Source organism: Anthonomus grandis, chromosome 10 (genome assembly GCF_022605725.1).
Source record: "Anthonomus grandis grandis chromosome 10, icAntGran1.3, whole genome shotgun sequence".
NCBI lineage: Eukaryota > Metazoa > Arthropoda > Insecta > Coleoptera > Curculionidae > Anthonomus > Anthonomus grandis.
Genome location: NC_065555.1, coordinates 4701635 through 4717790, shown reverse-complemented (window position 1 = coordinate 4717790; position 16156 = coordinate 4701635). Strand labels below are relative to the sequence as shown.

Genomic DNA, 16156 nt, shown 5'->3' with positions numbered 1-16156 from the left:
TTAATAGCATTCACAGCTTCTATGGCCTCCATAAAGTTAAATGAACGATAGATATGTGTGTCATCGGCGTACTGGTGCGATTCATAAACTCGAAGGAATTTATGAAAGTCACATAGATATAACAAAAAGAGTAAGGGGCCAAGAATACTTCCCTGCGGGACACCCTGATCCAACTGCAAATATTCAGATAGAATAGAATTAATTCTTACCCTTTGACGTCTATTTAAAAGATAATTTTTTAGCAGTTTAAGAGCAGAAGTATGTAGCCCAAAATATTGGAGCTTTGCCAATAAAATTAAATGATCCAGTGTGTCAAATGCACGACTAAAGTCCAGCAATACTAAAACTGTTGTTTTTTTCTGATCAAGAGCTTTAAATATATCATCACAAATATGAAGAAGAGCTGTACTGGTTCTATGCTTTGCACGAAAACCCGACTGTGTTACTGGAAGCAAATTTTTAGTTAAGCAGAATTCATTAAGCTGATCATTAACAATTCTTTCAAAAATTTTGGACATGGCAGGGAGTATGCTTATAGGAAGATAGTGCGATAATTCCGTTGGATTTCCAATCTTAGGGACAGGGATTATATCAGCTTTTTTCCAAGCATCCGGGAAAACACCCATGGAAATACAATAGTTTATTATAAATGTTAGATGCGGGGAAATATGAGGTGTTACGAGATTAATCATTTTTATGGTAATGCAGTCAGAACCCATAGCAGTACTTTTAATTTGGGATATGGCTTTATTTACGCTCTCTATCTCTATTAGATATATGGGATAAATTTTTGCGAGCGTCTCGTTGTTTGTCTCTGTTGTAATTAAATCAAAGTTAACGCAAGTCGCTCTTCGATAATTGACCAAAAATGCTAGATGAGGATCAGAAAGTGCTTACGTCCTAAATGCTGCAAAAATCGACTAAAATGTAATAAAAATCCCTTTTGACGGTTAATATCCATTAAATAGGTCTAATATTTAGCTATAAATGTCACCGCAGAAAACGAGTAAAGTCACGTGAGGTAAAACAACAGGTACGGGATGTTGCCGTGGCGTGCCGCGAAGAAATTATGCTGATTTTCGAATCGGTTTTTATGATGGGAGAGTTTTCGCCACGCCACGCCCTATAATGGGAAAAATTAAGAAAACCTAACTTTAATTCCATACAATTCTGTACCATACAATGCGAAAACGGCCTCCCTCAGTCATAACCGGATCTGGAATAAAGTATATCTAGGTCGCATCCTGAGACACGCGAACCTCTTGGCCTGGACCTACTATGTACACAGGACATGCCTAGGGTTGCCACGAGACGAGACGAGACGAGATTAAGAATTGTCTCGTCTCGTCTCGAAAGTTCGAGACAAATATTTTTCGAGACGAGACGAGACAAGACCTTATCTCGTCTCGTCTCGTCTCGTCTCGTGTTGTCTCGAAAAGTTCTGATACCTATGTAAAAGCCCAGAATAAAACCCCAATAAACAATCAACATATTATAGGTAGTTAAGTATGAAAGTTAAAAAAAATTATATTCGATTTTTAAATTAATTGGGCAGGTAGGCATGTTGGGAAAGATTTTTTTAAGATTTAATAAAATATTTATATGAGCACCCCATTAAAGTCATGCAAAACGCATTTTCCAACAATCTATAGAAAGCAATAATATAAAGCAGTCATAGTGTTTTTATAAAAGCGGCAATAGCGGAATATTGAAAATAATATTTTATATGCATTTAAGCTACCGTTGTCAACATACCTATTAACAGCAGAAAAATATCAATAAAATATTAGAAAGGTAGGTATTAAATTATTAAATAATATTATTTTTAATAAATTTAATATTGATTTGTTATTCGTTAAGAAAAAGTTATGTTATGGTTGTCACAGAACTAAGTATTAAAAAAAAACTATTAGTAACAATATTTAATATTTAGTCATTATATGCAGCCATAAACATATTACCCTTTTTTCCCTAGATTTTCAAGTACTCATCAAGTATATTTTACCCAAGAAGGTTCTTTTTTATCATTGCCATATGTTACACGCCATATGAAAAAAGCTGGCTTGGTTGTTACGAAACAACGGAATAGACTCAACGCAGAATTGGCTCGTTCATTGCTGTGCTTAAATTCATGGTACACTTGTAGATTAAAAGATATTGACTACTGAAACTTAGCTTTTTATTGGGTATTTATTTATGCCTTTTGGTATTTATTAGCAATTTGATCTAAACATTTTACGTACTTAGGTAAATTTGAACTAAATGTCTATTCTAATTAAGTTTATACTTATATCTTACTTGTCATGTTATATTGTTTTTTAAATGTATTTATTTGTTGTTGCTGTTTATAAAATATATTTATTTAACGTAAACTTAATTTGTTCTCGTATTTTTAATATTTAAGTTTCAGAATTTATATTATTTCTTTATAAAGAGTGCAATGTAATAACTATAATGTACCTATTAAAATATTAAACATAAATTTGTGTATTTGTTTGGCTATATATTTTTTTATTCTAAAATTTATAATTTATTATATTTACTTTATTCCATAATTAAGTAAGTAATTTATTATAAAGGGTATACACAGCCTTTGAAGCATGGCTTAAAAGGTTATATAGGAATACTTATTTTAAGATAAAAATTCCAATAATCGTATCGAACATATTACCTGTAGACGTCGACATTTTTCATAGACTTTTTTAACAGATGACAAAGTATCATTCGATTTTGTTTGTTCGAGACGAAAGATAGGTATTAAAAAACATAATATGTATGTGAATATATTATTAAATAGGAGCCTCTTTAAATAATAATTATAAAGCAAATTGCAAAATGTGGCAAAACCAAAACTCTAGGGACAAATCGACACGTTATGAATGCAGTTAAAGTCCAGTGCAACGATATATTAGAATGGTCACCCGTCAATACACCAGCATTTTACTTGTTAAACAATGTAAACAGAAGGTGGATGACATTGTTTGGCAGGTGGAATGCTGGTGTTTTGACGGGTGACCATTCTAATATATCGTTGCACTGGACTTTACCATTTTTCGGAGGGTTTCGATGGTTTTTCAGTTTTGTAACAGTGACGCAACTGTTCCGTCCGGTGAATGCAGGTAATATTCTTAAATGTTTGGTAAATTCAAAAAATATAATAATATATGGTGTTTGTTTAAAATAAGAAAGCCCACCGTTTTATGACACACCTTGTATAAAAACGTTAAGTTGAAAAAAAAAATGCACAGCTAAAATAAAAACAGACGTGACTGGTCCAAGAGATTTAAATAAACATACCCCTAAATTCTAAGGATACTTTTTCAAATCTACACACTACCTGTTACACAAATCGTAAGCCCATTAGTATAATAATGGGGAAATAAAAAAATAATCAAAACCTATTCCGTGATTTTAATGACAATTTTACCAATTATTACTGGAAGCATTTTACATATATCGAGACGTCTCGTCTCGCCTTGTCTCGAACATTTTTATCTCGTCTCGTCTCGTCTCGAAATTCGAGACAAAATACTTTCGAGACGAGATAAAATGGCTTCGAGACGAGACAAGACGAGACGAGACATCTCGTGTCTCGTGTCTCGCGGCATCCCTAGACATGCCAGAAACATAACATAAACATTTATGACCAAATGTTTCGGACATTTACGGTACACGCTGTAGGTTGTATGCGTCGGGAAATATGTGAGGTGGAAGCCCGTTCCACAAAGAAGATGTTCTCCAGATGAATGAATCCCGATACAGCGACGTCCTTGGGGTAGGCAGGTGGACTCGATGTTGATGAGCCGCAACTGCTAGACGCGTCCTTCTTGCCGGAACAGCCCTGGGTGGAATCAGGCCTGCCAGCTCAGAGGAGCACTTACCGTGATAATAGCGGTAGAATAAACAGAGATCAGCCACCTTTCTCCTGTGCTCCAGACTCTTTGTCAGTTCTGGTTTGTCGATAAGACGAATAGCTCTCTTCTGTATAGAATCCAGCAGGTTTAAACTATGCTTGGGTGCAGAGCTCCAGACATGCGAGCAATACTCGAGGGAAGGGCGTATTTGAGCTTTATAAAGAGTCAGCAGCTGTTCTGGTGTATACAGTTTTTTCGTTTTGAAATGTTTTGTTATCATTTAATTATTGGTTAGAAACTAAGACACCATATTTACGTTGGCAGCTACTACAATGACGCTATGAACTGGTCGCAGGCGGTGGTTTTTGTCGTTTTCACCGACTTAATGGGCGTCTTTGGCATGGGTATGAAACATATTATATAATTTATAATCATATAAACCCCTTAAGAGTTTATAAGTAAGCATACGTTAAAATACAAATATGCCCAGCCAATCGGAGAAATTGAGGGTGGAGCAGCACTGTTGATCCTTTCGTGAAAGTTCGTATGTCAAATTTCGTTGCCGATTAGCTACGGAAATTGAAAATCAAGGCATTGGTTTTGTTTAACTTAACTATTGCAGATTGTATTTGCTTTGCTTGCTTCCTAATAATTGATTTAATTATCAAACAATTATATCAACTTTGCGACTATTTGAGTGAAAATTCATAGTGTACAGTGTTGAGTTTTTACTCCATTATCTGCACAATCCATATCTGTGCTGGTTTTGGGCTCAAAAACAAACAATTTAGTGTTTGAGTTTCATTACCTTTCAATAAACTTGCCAGTGTTTCTAGTGCATAATTTCCTTCCACTTAAACCAATGCACTTATCTGTTGCTGTCTGTTAGACAATTATGGCATCACTAAGGTAAGATACATATAATTTTTTTAGTTCTAATTTGAATAATTATTTATTTTGCAGTCAACAATCTGTGAAGTTTGTGATAAGGAATTTTCAAGCACATCTACCAGAAACAGGCATTGGAAAAAGTTTCACCCTGAATTTGTTGGGAAGGAACAAACAAAACACATTATATGTCCAATGTGTACTATTGATATCCAGACATTTTCATATTTTAACTGTTTAAACAAACATTTGCTTGATATTCACCATATAACTGTCAAAGAATGAATTTTAAATTTTAGGAATTTTGAAGAATTCACATCTTAGAGGGCACAAGATAATAGGGAAGTAGATTATGCTTGTCAGACCCGAAACAAGTTTAAGAATGGGGAAGAACACATATTTCACAATTGCAACAGGAGTGATATCAGAGGTTGTACAAAGTCTTAGTTATCTTTATCAAACATACATAAGTATGTTTTGTTGTGTTTACTTTTAGGATTTAATAGCGCATGCAAAGTGAGAAGTCTGGGGGAAGCATTTACATTCAAGGAACATGTCAACAAGACCAAACTCAAATAGCTATCAGCATAAAATTGTATTAGAAGCCCATAACAAAGCCGAAAAAATGAATGGTAAGGTAGAATTTTTAGAATTTGGAAAATTCAAAAAGTACAAAGTGTTTCGGTAAGTGGTAAGTTCTATGTTGTGTCTTGTCATGAACTATGTGATGAGCAATGTCACACTGGATACTGTAACATCTGTAAAATATGTTTTCATAAATACTCCAGAAAATTCTGTCACAGTATAAACAGTACTTTGTAAACTGTTTTGTAATTTTTGAGCAGAGGAGCGAGTTTGTTGTAGGTTCCCCAACTGTGAGTGAAGAGGATAATGTTTGGTTTTTTGATCAACCCACAACTAGCCAAATCAATTATCAGGAGGATGTAAACCATTTTATTCAGGAGAGTTTAAAAATGAAAGTCAATAGTTCTGCAATGGACTTTGAAGAAAATCGAGAAGTAGTTCGAGTAAAATATAAGTTACATTTTTATTACATCATTTATACTTATTTTAAGATTGCATTGCAAGAAATTTGTAGCTATGGTAGAAGTTTAGATAAAAATGCATTTGCCAGATTTATGGCTGTAATCAACAAATTTAAAAATAAAGAAGTGGAGGAAGAAAATTGTCAGGGCATTGAAAAGAAAAGAAAAATTGAAAAACAAATGTACTATCCAAATAAAAAATAAGCTAGATTTCTTTGTGTATTTAATGGCTAGATAATATTTGAATTGTAGCTATTTTTTTTATGTTTGTATAGCTGTGAAGTTAACAAAAATAGGATGTGGTATTTTATATGGTATTTTGTGTTATAATCAGTATAATATAACTAAGTATATTTTTTGTAAGGTTTTGGTGCAGGTTTCAAATTATAAATACAAATTTTATGTAAGAGGTCATATACATAACTAGGTATAGTTTTTGTAAGGCTTAATTTGGTGTAGGTTTTAAATTGTAAAAACAAATTTTAAGACGTCATAGGTGTTGGTTTCTGTATTACTATTTTTATATCTTTTATATCTTTTATTTTAAGACTAAAATGTTAGCTTATTTTGTATGTTAATATTCAAGTAATCATTTTCTTTGCTATGTTTTTAATATTTTTTAGGGTGCAGAAAAGCTAATTGGATTAACTTAAAATTGACATGGAACCAGGGGGAAGATCCTCTGTGAGTATATATTTATTAATTGAAATGTATACAGAGCAGTAATTTTTTTTTATGTTACTATTGAATGGAAGTTTGAATGGTTTGGGCTGTATATACATGACCAGCAGAGATGGCAAATAAGCTAAAGAAGTGAGAGTCTACATACTATATACCAGATTAATACATTTAGCCTCTTAGCATTTAATTTTGAGGTTGTTGATATTAAAAATACCATAACTTATTATATTTAAATAACAAATAAATTTATAGATTTTTTTTGTTTTCTGTTCTTATACTTTGACTTTTTAGTCATGTTTACCCTTTATCCAGCTTTTCCAACCATATATATACTTTATATCAACCACTAAAGTATAATGTATAGAATATGTATAGTGGTAGTGGACAATTTAAAATAATATTATACTTTCAAATAACTATTGACAATTCTTATATTACTAAGGTGCATATTAGAATTATGACATAGAGGTATGTAAAAATGCCAACTTTAAAACGTTCACCATAATATATTGTTAAAAAATTTAATTGCCTTTTATTTTCTAACTTTTTTATTTATACATACACTCATCCACCTATTAACCAATTAATTTATCATTTTTAATATATAACGAACAATAATAATTATATAATTCATACATTGCGCTTACACGTACCGCTATACCAAATGATTAACAAATTTCGTCAATAAAAGAGATAATTTGGTATAAAAACCAAATTTGGCAAGTATTTATAAAATATTTTTAAAATAATAATTGATCACACGCTGTAAATATTTTAAAAAATCAATAATCCATTTACTAATAATAGCTAAAATATCTTCTTATTAAATGTTTTTAATGCATATTGCACTTTTCTTCATCTAAAATATATACGCATCATAAAAACCTAATTAAATATAAATATGAATAGAAAAACTCTACATACATTGAAAATATCCTATTTTGAATTTGGCGGTTCGCATACCACGCCCTCGCGGATGCCGAAGCGCTCTCATTGGCTAGGCATATTTGTATTTTAACGTATGCTTTTATAAGTATATGGTAAGAAAGTTGTATATGGCGGGGCGAAATAGTCTGCCACCCAAGATGGCCGACGGATTCTTATTGTCTAATTTTTGACGTATGTCAAATATGACGTTAATGACATTTTAACTGTCGTACTTGACGACCCGACTCATTTTTTTATGCTTCCTTGGGGTAAAAATGAGCATGTAGTTATAGTATTTATCTATGGAAAACGAACCAAGCTTTTAACTTGGTTTCCTTAATTATCCTAGTTTTCTTGGTAATCTTAATTTCCTTAAATGTTTGGCATTTAAGGATGATGGAGTCTATCCTCCAAGGGGTTTTGACCATAACCTGCTGCTCTCTAGATATGCTGAACGGTCACTTGCGAAGAGGAGAGAAATGCATTCGGTGAAATTCTTGTTTAATTTACTTAACCATAAAATTGACTGCCCATCCCTTTTGCAAAGGATTTGCTTTCATATACCCTGCCCAGGATCCAGACAGTGTCCAGCTTTTAACTTGGACACAGCCAGGTCCAACATTCTGTACCAGAGTCCTATTCACTTTATGTGTCAAAACTTTAACACTATTGCTGATTTTTGTGACATTCACCATGACGATTTGGCACTTATCTTGAATCACCTGCGTATGGTCGGTGGGGGAGGCTAGGTTATTTAGTTTTTAGCTTGAATACATTTATTTACTCATTTTTTTTTTGCTCTTTTGATTTAAATTAATTCTTGATTCTTATCCTAATTTAGTGTTGATTTTTTATTATTTATTTTCTCAAGTTCACTACTTTTTTTTTTTATTATATAGCAATTCTTTTATAGTTTAGTTGCATGAATCTAATACAATTCATGCATTCGTACATTTATATATTTAATTGATTTTCCTGTAACTGGGTATATGTAACCTGTTGGAAATAAAGCTTATTATTAACTAATTTTATAGCTTTTTGTAGTTTTTTTAGAGACAACCCTACTCTGGCTATGACATCCAGATCACTCCAATCTTTTGTCAAAATTAGAGTACTATATCGTAAATGATGTGGGAGGTGCCTTCCCTCTCATATTTTGCTCTCCAATACAAAAACTGTGGGGTTTAAGAAGAAATATATACCTAGAGACATTTCTAGTTTGATCTTGAATTCCCTGCCTTTTTTACCTCACAGTACAACTATTGAACTTATCGAGAGGAAATTCAAGCAAAATCACGTAAAAAAACTTAGAAGTCGCTTGGTTGGTTCTCCGGCCTGGAACAATCCATAACGTGCCCCCTCTCCGCAAAAAAATGTCTGGCAATTTAACCTGCCGGGAGTGGGGAATCTCATGTGAACTGACATGCAAAAATGACGTTTTTTCGGGATCGATTCGCGGCTGTCAAATCGGTTGAAAATCAGTTCAAAATTCGCGTCCATCGGCCGCGGCGGAAAATGCCCGTTTCACATGTCTTCCATCATCCATTTTATTAGTCATTTTTAAATCTCGCGCGTGTTCATATGGACAATAACGACAACTGCCTTATAGGGTAAGAGAACTTTTATAGTCTCATATTATATATCTATAAATATATTGTTTTAGAGAACCAGACGCCCTCAATATCTTTAAGACCCTTTATCTGGTAAGTTTAAGGGGTGTTATATTAACGGACAAGGGCATTTCTTAAGCGTAATTTGCAGTTTCTACAAAACCACAATTTCCCAAAATCGGCTGAGACCCTCCTGGAAGAATGGGGAATGGTCCGGAGCGATATCGCCAAGATCCCCAATAAATCCCTCTTTTTAGCAAAATGCGAGTGCGACTCTAAAAATCAGACCCATTTAACGTGCAACTTGAAACGCAGTTGGGAGGAAACGGACGACACCCATCTGTTCTACGTATGCGACTGCGAACGGAAAGGACAATGTTGCAAGTGCGTTCCAACTATAATAGTTCGGCACGATCATCAAACTTTACTAATAAAAGCTTCATTTAAGGCACCAAGGGGCGACGAACGGTCATTTAATGCTCAACGATGTAAAACAACTCAAGTCCAAGTTCATCGAGTTGCAAGAGGAACATCAAAAGTTAATCGGTACTACCATAACCCTCTTACCGCTCTTCATAGCAAAATTATGGCTAGAAATTGAATTTGGCTTGTTTTCGAGGCTCCCTAGGAGCGGGAAATTTAAATTAATGAGAAATTAGTTTGAAGATTAATTAATGTAATTTCCAGAACTGTATCAACCATCCCCTTAAGGCTCTTAATGGCAGAATGATGGTGGTTTCTGTAAAAGGCATTTTTGGACCTAAAAAAAAATATTTCGCACAGTTTCAGGGATGCCTATATTGTTCTTATGAGCGGGAAATTCAAAAAAAATACAAATTAGTTTGAAGGTTAATTAATGAGCTTTCCAGGACTGTATCAAATATCCTCCTAAGGTTTTTTATAGCAGAGCTATGGTTGTTTCTTGTAAAACGGGTTTTTGGACCTAAAAAATTGAATTTGGCTTATTTTCGAGGCTCCCTATAGCCCTTGTGAGCGGGAAATTTAAATTAATGAGAAATCAGCTTGAAGATTAAATAATTTTCTTTCCAGAACTGTACCAATCATTCCCCTGAGACTCTTTATGGCAGAATTATGTCTTTTTTCTGTAAAAGGTTTTTGAACCTAAATACAATGAATTTGGCTTATTTTCAAGGCTCCCTATCGTCCTTGTGGACGGGAAATTCAAAAAAAAAATACACTAATTTAAAGATGAATTAATATACTTCCCAGAACTGTATTAATCATCCCCCTAAGGCTTTTCATGGCAGAATTACGGTTTTATCTGTAAAAAAGGTTTTTGCACCTAAAAAAATGTATTTGGCTCAATTTTAAGGCTCCCTATCATCTATGTGGGGAGAAAATTCAAAAATATGACAAATTATTTTGAAGGTTAATTAATGAGCTTTCCAGAACTGTACCAATCACCCCCCTAAGGCATTATATAGCAGGATTATGGTTCTTTTTGTAAAAGTGGGTTTTGGACCTAAAAAAAACTAATTTGGCTCATTTTCAAGGCTCCCTGTTTTCCTTGGGAAATTCAAAACTAGTTTAAAGAATAATTAATTAATTTTTCAAAACTGTATAAATCATTCCCCTAAGGCTCTTTATGGCAGAATTGTGATAGTTTCCCTAAAAGGGGTTTGTGGACCTGAAAAATTGAATTTGGCCCTGTTTCAAGCCTCTCCCTATTGTACTTATGAGTGGGAAATTAAAAAAAAAATCAAATTAGTTTGAAGAATAATTAATGTAATTTCCAGAACTGTTTCAACCATTCCCCTAAGGCTTTTTATGGCAGAATTATGATCGTTTTCAAGGCTTCCTATTCTTCTTATGTGCAAGAAATTTGAAGAAATGATAAACTGATTTAAAGATTAATTAATTTATTTTCGAGAACTATATCAATCATTCCTTTAGGGTTCCTTATGGCAGAATTATGGTTGTTTCTGAAAAATGAGTTTTTGAACCTAAAAAAATAATTTGGCCTACTTTCAAGGCTCTCTATTGTTTTTATGAGCGGGAAAATCAAATGAATGACAAACTAAATTAAAAATTAATAAATTTATTTTCCAGAACTGTATAAATCATCCTCCTAAACTTCTTTATAGCAGAATTATGGTCGTTTCACTAGAAGAGGTTTTTGGACCTAAAAAATGAATTTGGCTCATTTTCAAAGATGCCTATCATCCTTATGAGCGAAAAATTTAAAAAAATAACAAATTCGTTTGAAGGCTAATTAATTATACTTTCCAGACCCGTATCAACCATCCCTCTAAGGTTATTTATGGCAAAATTATGGTTGCTTCTGTAAAAGAGGTTTTTGCACCTAAAAAAAATTATTTGGGTCATTTTCAAGGCTCTATATCGTCTGTATAAGCGGGAAATTCAAATAAAATTAAAAACTAGTTTGAACATTAATTAATCTACTTTCCAGAACTGTATCAACCATTCCTCTAAGACTCTTTATGGCAGAATTATGGTTGTTTCTGTAAAAACGGTTTTTTCAGACCTAAAAAATTGAATTTGACTGGAAAAATTAATTAATTTAACCTTCCCTTAGCGGTAACAGGCGAACTGACCACCGCCCTACAAACCAACATAATCGGCCAAACTAAGAGCGTTTACACGGTCCTAAATCGCTGCAAAACAATCTATCCCACCCTCTTTCATTTCGATGAGACCCCAGAAAACCACCCCGAAACAGATTCTGACTCAGATATGCACCTGGAAGGGGTGAGAAGCGACTTCCTACAGTCACCACCTAAAAGTTCTTATGTAGCCAGGTAACGGTGCGATAATACCCAATTCACTTGCCTTCAAGGTAAGTTTATTTAGGTCAGTACAGTTTCCCGAACCAGACATTCCGAAGCCTGCCCACCTTGAAAAGGAAACTCAGCATTGCGGAGTGGAACCGTTAAATCTCGAGGGGGCATCCCAGGTCAATAAGGCCCCACTTACCCCGGAAACTGTACGATATGTGCTAGAGATGGTCTTCGATAAGATATTTGAAATTGAAAAGTGAGTTCCGGTTGTTTATTAGGTTCAGTATGATGGTATGGTTGTTTTAGGACCCAAAGTCCATTAGTAGACCCCAAAAATACATCAACCTTAAGCAAAGAAAATGTTGAGAAAATTGTCGAGGAAGTCCTAATGGAAACTGTGTCCTCGCCCTCTCCTTTGGGTGCGGGAGAGGGTGAACCCATGAAGTCCAGGATAGAAGACGAGAGGTAAATGAGGAAGTAAACACTTAATAATATTATGTTGATTTTTTTTAGGACAAGCAGGTTCTTCCATGTGGATTTTGTAAAATTAAAAAATGATATGATACGTAGTGATGATGAAAAAAAGATTCGAATCTTGCAAGCTTTAAGATGGGTTAGTAAAGGCTCTTCAATAATCCCTCCTCTATTATATACTAACATTAATTTTAATACTTACTAAACAGAGGATCACCAAAAACGATAGTATCACCAGGTCAAAAGTACTTGACTCTTATATAGCCAATGACGTTTTAGACCTGCACAGCCCCATAAGTATTCCGGAACGTAATCTTTTGGGTTATGGCACTGACCAGTATGTTCAGGTTGGCTCGAAATATTTCCATGTCCCATATTTTTTTATGTTTTTAAACAATTTATAGGAAGCTACTTGTAGGCTGATTAACACCCTTGCCTCCTTAAAGCAAGGACGAGACTACTTGACAATGGAAAAGAGACTGTTGCGAAGGGTTCTTATAAAAAAAGTGAGGGATGTAAGACACATTAACGAGCCACTGATAAGGAATATGATGGTAAACGATGGAATTTTAGAGCGGTTTAGGTACTGTAAATGCAGCTTTTTTAGGTTGCAGCAGTTCAAAAATTATCTATAAGGAAGCAGTGTCGCATACAAATGGTCCATGATGGGTTATTTGAGGCACTTGTCGATTACCTGGATGATTTTTTACCTAAAATGTCCAAATATTGCTTGGAGTATTGTTCGGCTTTGCTGATGAATCTGTGTTTGGTGAGTTGCTGTTGTAGTTTTAAGTTGCCTAATAATATTCACTACATAAATAGTCCTATAATTATATTTTGTTATACTTCTAAAGTTTCACAAAAAGATAAATACAAAAAGTTAGGTTAGGATGTTATCAAAAGTTGGGTTATGGTTTGACACTGACAACTATTCTCGTGACAGAGCGATATTGTTTACCAAGTTTACACGGGCATCTTAAACTGAGTAAAATAAGTGGATGATTCGGTTTTAAATCGCTTTAAACTACCTTGTAAACACCTGTCATCACTCAACCAATTTAACTTCCAGTTCTACCAACACGAATGGGCAAATGCTTTAAAAAAATTAATAAACAAATATTTTAAGGTTAGATGTAATTTTTTTGCAAAATCATTTTGATATCACTCGTTAAACTAGTCAACATTTCAAGTAATAAACTCAGTGGTCAGCTCAATCAAGTTTTCTTTTTTAATTCCTCGGTTGGCAATGGTAAGCAGCTGTAATCGTAAGGTGGAAACCCCTTCTTAATCCTCTCATGTAACCACTATCATCCAAACTGAATTATCTCAAAACCGGTTTAGCCGCTAAAGTGGTTTAATTGCCCGTATAAACTTGGTAATATTGATTGTCGCGACAGTAAAAAGAATATACTTCAACTGTATTCGGTTACTAAGTTTACACGTCACATTAAAGCGAATTAGCTGCTAATGCGAATTAGAGCAAAAACGCTTTGATATGTCTTTACACAACGCTTTTAATAAGAGATTTTAACGTTGACGTTAACCAGCTGTTTTTCATTTCCAACCTAAAAATTTATTGATAAATTACTTAGGTTCAGGAGATTGAGTAAAAACGTCTTTAAACAAAGAATATAATTCTTAACACGATAAGGCACACCATAACAAAATCAAAGTAAAAATGTTTTCTCCCTGTCTCGGTTTTCAAATTTTTATTAGTTGGCAGCACTGAAAATTAAGGCGAATTTGGATCTACTTCTGTATACACGGAAACTTAATGCGCATTACAGCGAGATCATCCACATATTTAAAACGTCTTAAAATAATGCGAATTAGGAACGCTCAAACGGTCTACACATGCGTTTTATCTTAATTCATTTTGCTAATGCGCCTTAACGGTTGCGTGTAAACATGGTAAGTGTGGTGGTGGTACTTACGTTTTAAGGTAGACGAGGCAAAAATAAGGGCCACCAAAAACATTAATAAGATCATTGGCTTATTAAAAAAATGTCTGAACGCCGGAGATAGTTGCTGCCTGCCCTACATAAACGGGGTGATGTTCAGCCTGTTTGAAAAGAATGCGATTGTGGAGGAAGCCATGAGGCAACAGCTGGATAAGCTCATAATCTATCTGATACAGGTAGTAAGTGGCTTTATTAGAAGGAATCTGCTTAAATGGGCATTGTAGGGTTCAGCCAATGAGAACACGAAGAAGCAACTCGAGTTCGTACTCCAGTCGAGACTGTTCGGCAAATCCGAGCCGATTATTCGGGACGCCGATGAGGATTCGAAGGAGGAAGTCGATATGTTGGAGATCGAACTCGATCAGGAGGATTTCGTGACGAAATTGCCCTCTGGTGAGGAGCTTCTGTACTTCTATAAGACTGATTTTACTGTGCAAGATGACAACCCTGTGATTGGTAAGTGCCTTTTAAGTTCATTAAGAGGACCATCATTGTTTCAGACCAATCTCCCACTTTAGTACCAATAAATACCTCGAACGTCTCGCCCACCTCCGTCATGTCATTCAGTGAGGAAACGAAACGGTTCTACCACAAACCGACGTGTGAAAACGGGATTTTTGATGCCGAAAAGCACAAGAGGTACTACCAATAAAGGCCAAACAGAGAGGAGTATGATTTTTTTTCGATTTCAGTTTTAGATTCGGTTCGAATTCTCAAAACCTCATAAGGAACTACATGAAGAACAAGTTGCTGAACGGAAACCCCGGCCGGTTTCCCGCCACACCTTTATGCTACATGGAAAACTGCCAGAGAATCGAAAAAGGTACAACACCATCTCATTTTGACGAATTGCCACGTCACAGTGTCATTTTGCCATAATTTTAGGTGGTGCGGTTACGTGTACGTGTTCCACATGCCAACCGGGTCAGAGCCGGTACTCGTGCGGTTGCTACGACGCCATTCGTCAGGAGGTCGACGACGTCACAGTCGACATTCATAGCGCGAGGATACACCCTAATACGGAAATCAGGAAGAACAGGTAAAGAAGCTTAATTAAGAACAAACGATCGCTATATTTTTAATTCTTATTCGTTCACCCCCGTATTGCAAGCCAGCCGTTTGTGGGAACTAAAATGGCGGAGGTGGCAAAAGATGACGCGTGCGTCGTTAAAGTTACGGGTGCGTGTCGTAAAGTAGTAAAAGTTGAACGCATATTGTTGTTGCTTGCTGCACCTTCCGATAGATGGCGTCACGGAAAATTGCTTTTTTTTGTGTTAGGGGAGGGGGGGATTTGTCCGAATACTAGCTTTAATTTATAAGTATGATTTTTTTTAATGGTAAATAAGGTTACTAGGTATAATTAATGTTATTTTGGGTTTTTTGCAGATGGTAAGCCGAATAGTGGCTGCAAGGTGTGCGGGGAGCGCAAATGCGCTTGCGCCTTCGAATCGAGGCCCAAAATAACCAGGACGCCGCCCAAATAAAAACCGTTTAATCAATAAAATGATTTTTTTTTAAATTAAATTGTGATTTATTGAGTTTTCCTTAAGATTTTTTTAATATTTAATGTGGCAGTCATCATGGCTCCTTTGTCACTTTTTTCACAACGCAGTAGAAAACATCGCTTCCGCCGTTTTCTTCCGCTAAACTTTGAAGGTCGATATCTCGGCTTCTAGGGACCCTATCGAGAAAATTCTAACAGTTTTAAGTTAGTTTCGTCCTTCCAAATCCAACAAGACCACCCGCAATGTCGTAGCTCTGATATTAGCCGAGATATCGCATTTTTAGAGGCCATTTTTGGCCTTCTTAAGTCCGGTAGTAGTTGCACAAATTTGGCGTGTCGCAGGCGCGTCCCATTCAATGTAAACGCGCCTTTAGGAGTTGGGTGGGTTAAACGGGTAATGGGTTGGGTAATTAATATTTATTTTTCTTGCTTTGCTTGTATTTTAAAATCGG

General features: G+C 35.0%; 1 protein-coding gene and 2 long non-coding RNA genes across 8 annotated transcripts; 2 read left to right on the top strand and 1 right to left on the bottom strand.

The window, feature by feature from the left end:
- Nucleotides 1-4394: 4394 nt before the first annotated feature.
- On the top strand, nucleotides 4395-6881 carry LOC126741237 (uncharacterized). Of its 2 annotated transcripts, XR_007662146.1 has the most exons (4): nucleotides 4395-4763; nucleotides 4818-5172; nucleotides 5239-5761; nucleotides 5819-6881. It is a non-coding gene; the product is annotated as an uncharacterized LOC126741237 (long non-coding RNA). The 2 variants fall into 2 exon arrangements; XR_007662145.1 differs by having other exon boundaries at nucleotides 4416-4763; nucleotides 5239-6881.
- Nucleotides 6882-8832: 1951 nt separating this feature from the next.
- LOC126741404 (uncharacterized) lies at nucleotides 8833-15724 on the top strand. Of its 5 annotated transcripts, none has more exons than XM_050447803.1 (17): nucleotides 8833-9006; nucleotides 9060-9099; nucleotides 9158-9390; nucleotides 9455-9552; nucleotides 11564-11786; nucleotides 11839-12021; nucleotides 12072-12230; nucleotides 12279-12378; nucleotides 12449-12586; nucleotides 12644-12793; nucleotides 12847-13008; nucleotides 14182-14376; nucleotides 14425-14656; nucleotides 14719-14839; nucleotides 14899-15023; nucleotides 15086-15239; nucleotides 15587-15724. In XM_050447803.1, exons 1-17 carry the CDS (start codon nucleotides 8978-8980, stop codon nucleotides 15591-15593), a joined length of 2349 nt encoding a protein of 782 aa, XP_050303760.1. In that variant the 5' UTR covers nucleotides 8833-8977; the 3' UTR covers nucleotides 15594-15724. The 5 variants fall into 5 exon arrangements, with proteins under 5 accessions (XP_050303760.1, XP_050303761.1, XP_050303762.1 ...); XM_050447804.1 differs by having other exon boundaries at nucleotides 8834-9006; nucleotides 12288-12378; nucleotides 14893-15023; XM_050447805.1 differs by having other exon boundaries at nucleotides 8834-9006; nucleotides 14425-14593; nucleotides 14701-14839; nucleotides 14893-15023.
- Nucleotides 11050-11569, bottom strand: LOC126741405 (uncharacterized). The gene is made up of 2 exons (XR_007662181.1): nucleotides 11259-11569; nucleotides 11050-11149 (listed from the first exon to the last, which is right to left on the bottom strand). It is a non-coding gene; the product is annotated as an uncharacterized LOC126741405 (long non-coding RNA).
- Nucleotides 15725-16156: the final 432 nt, after the last annotated feature.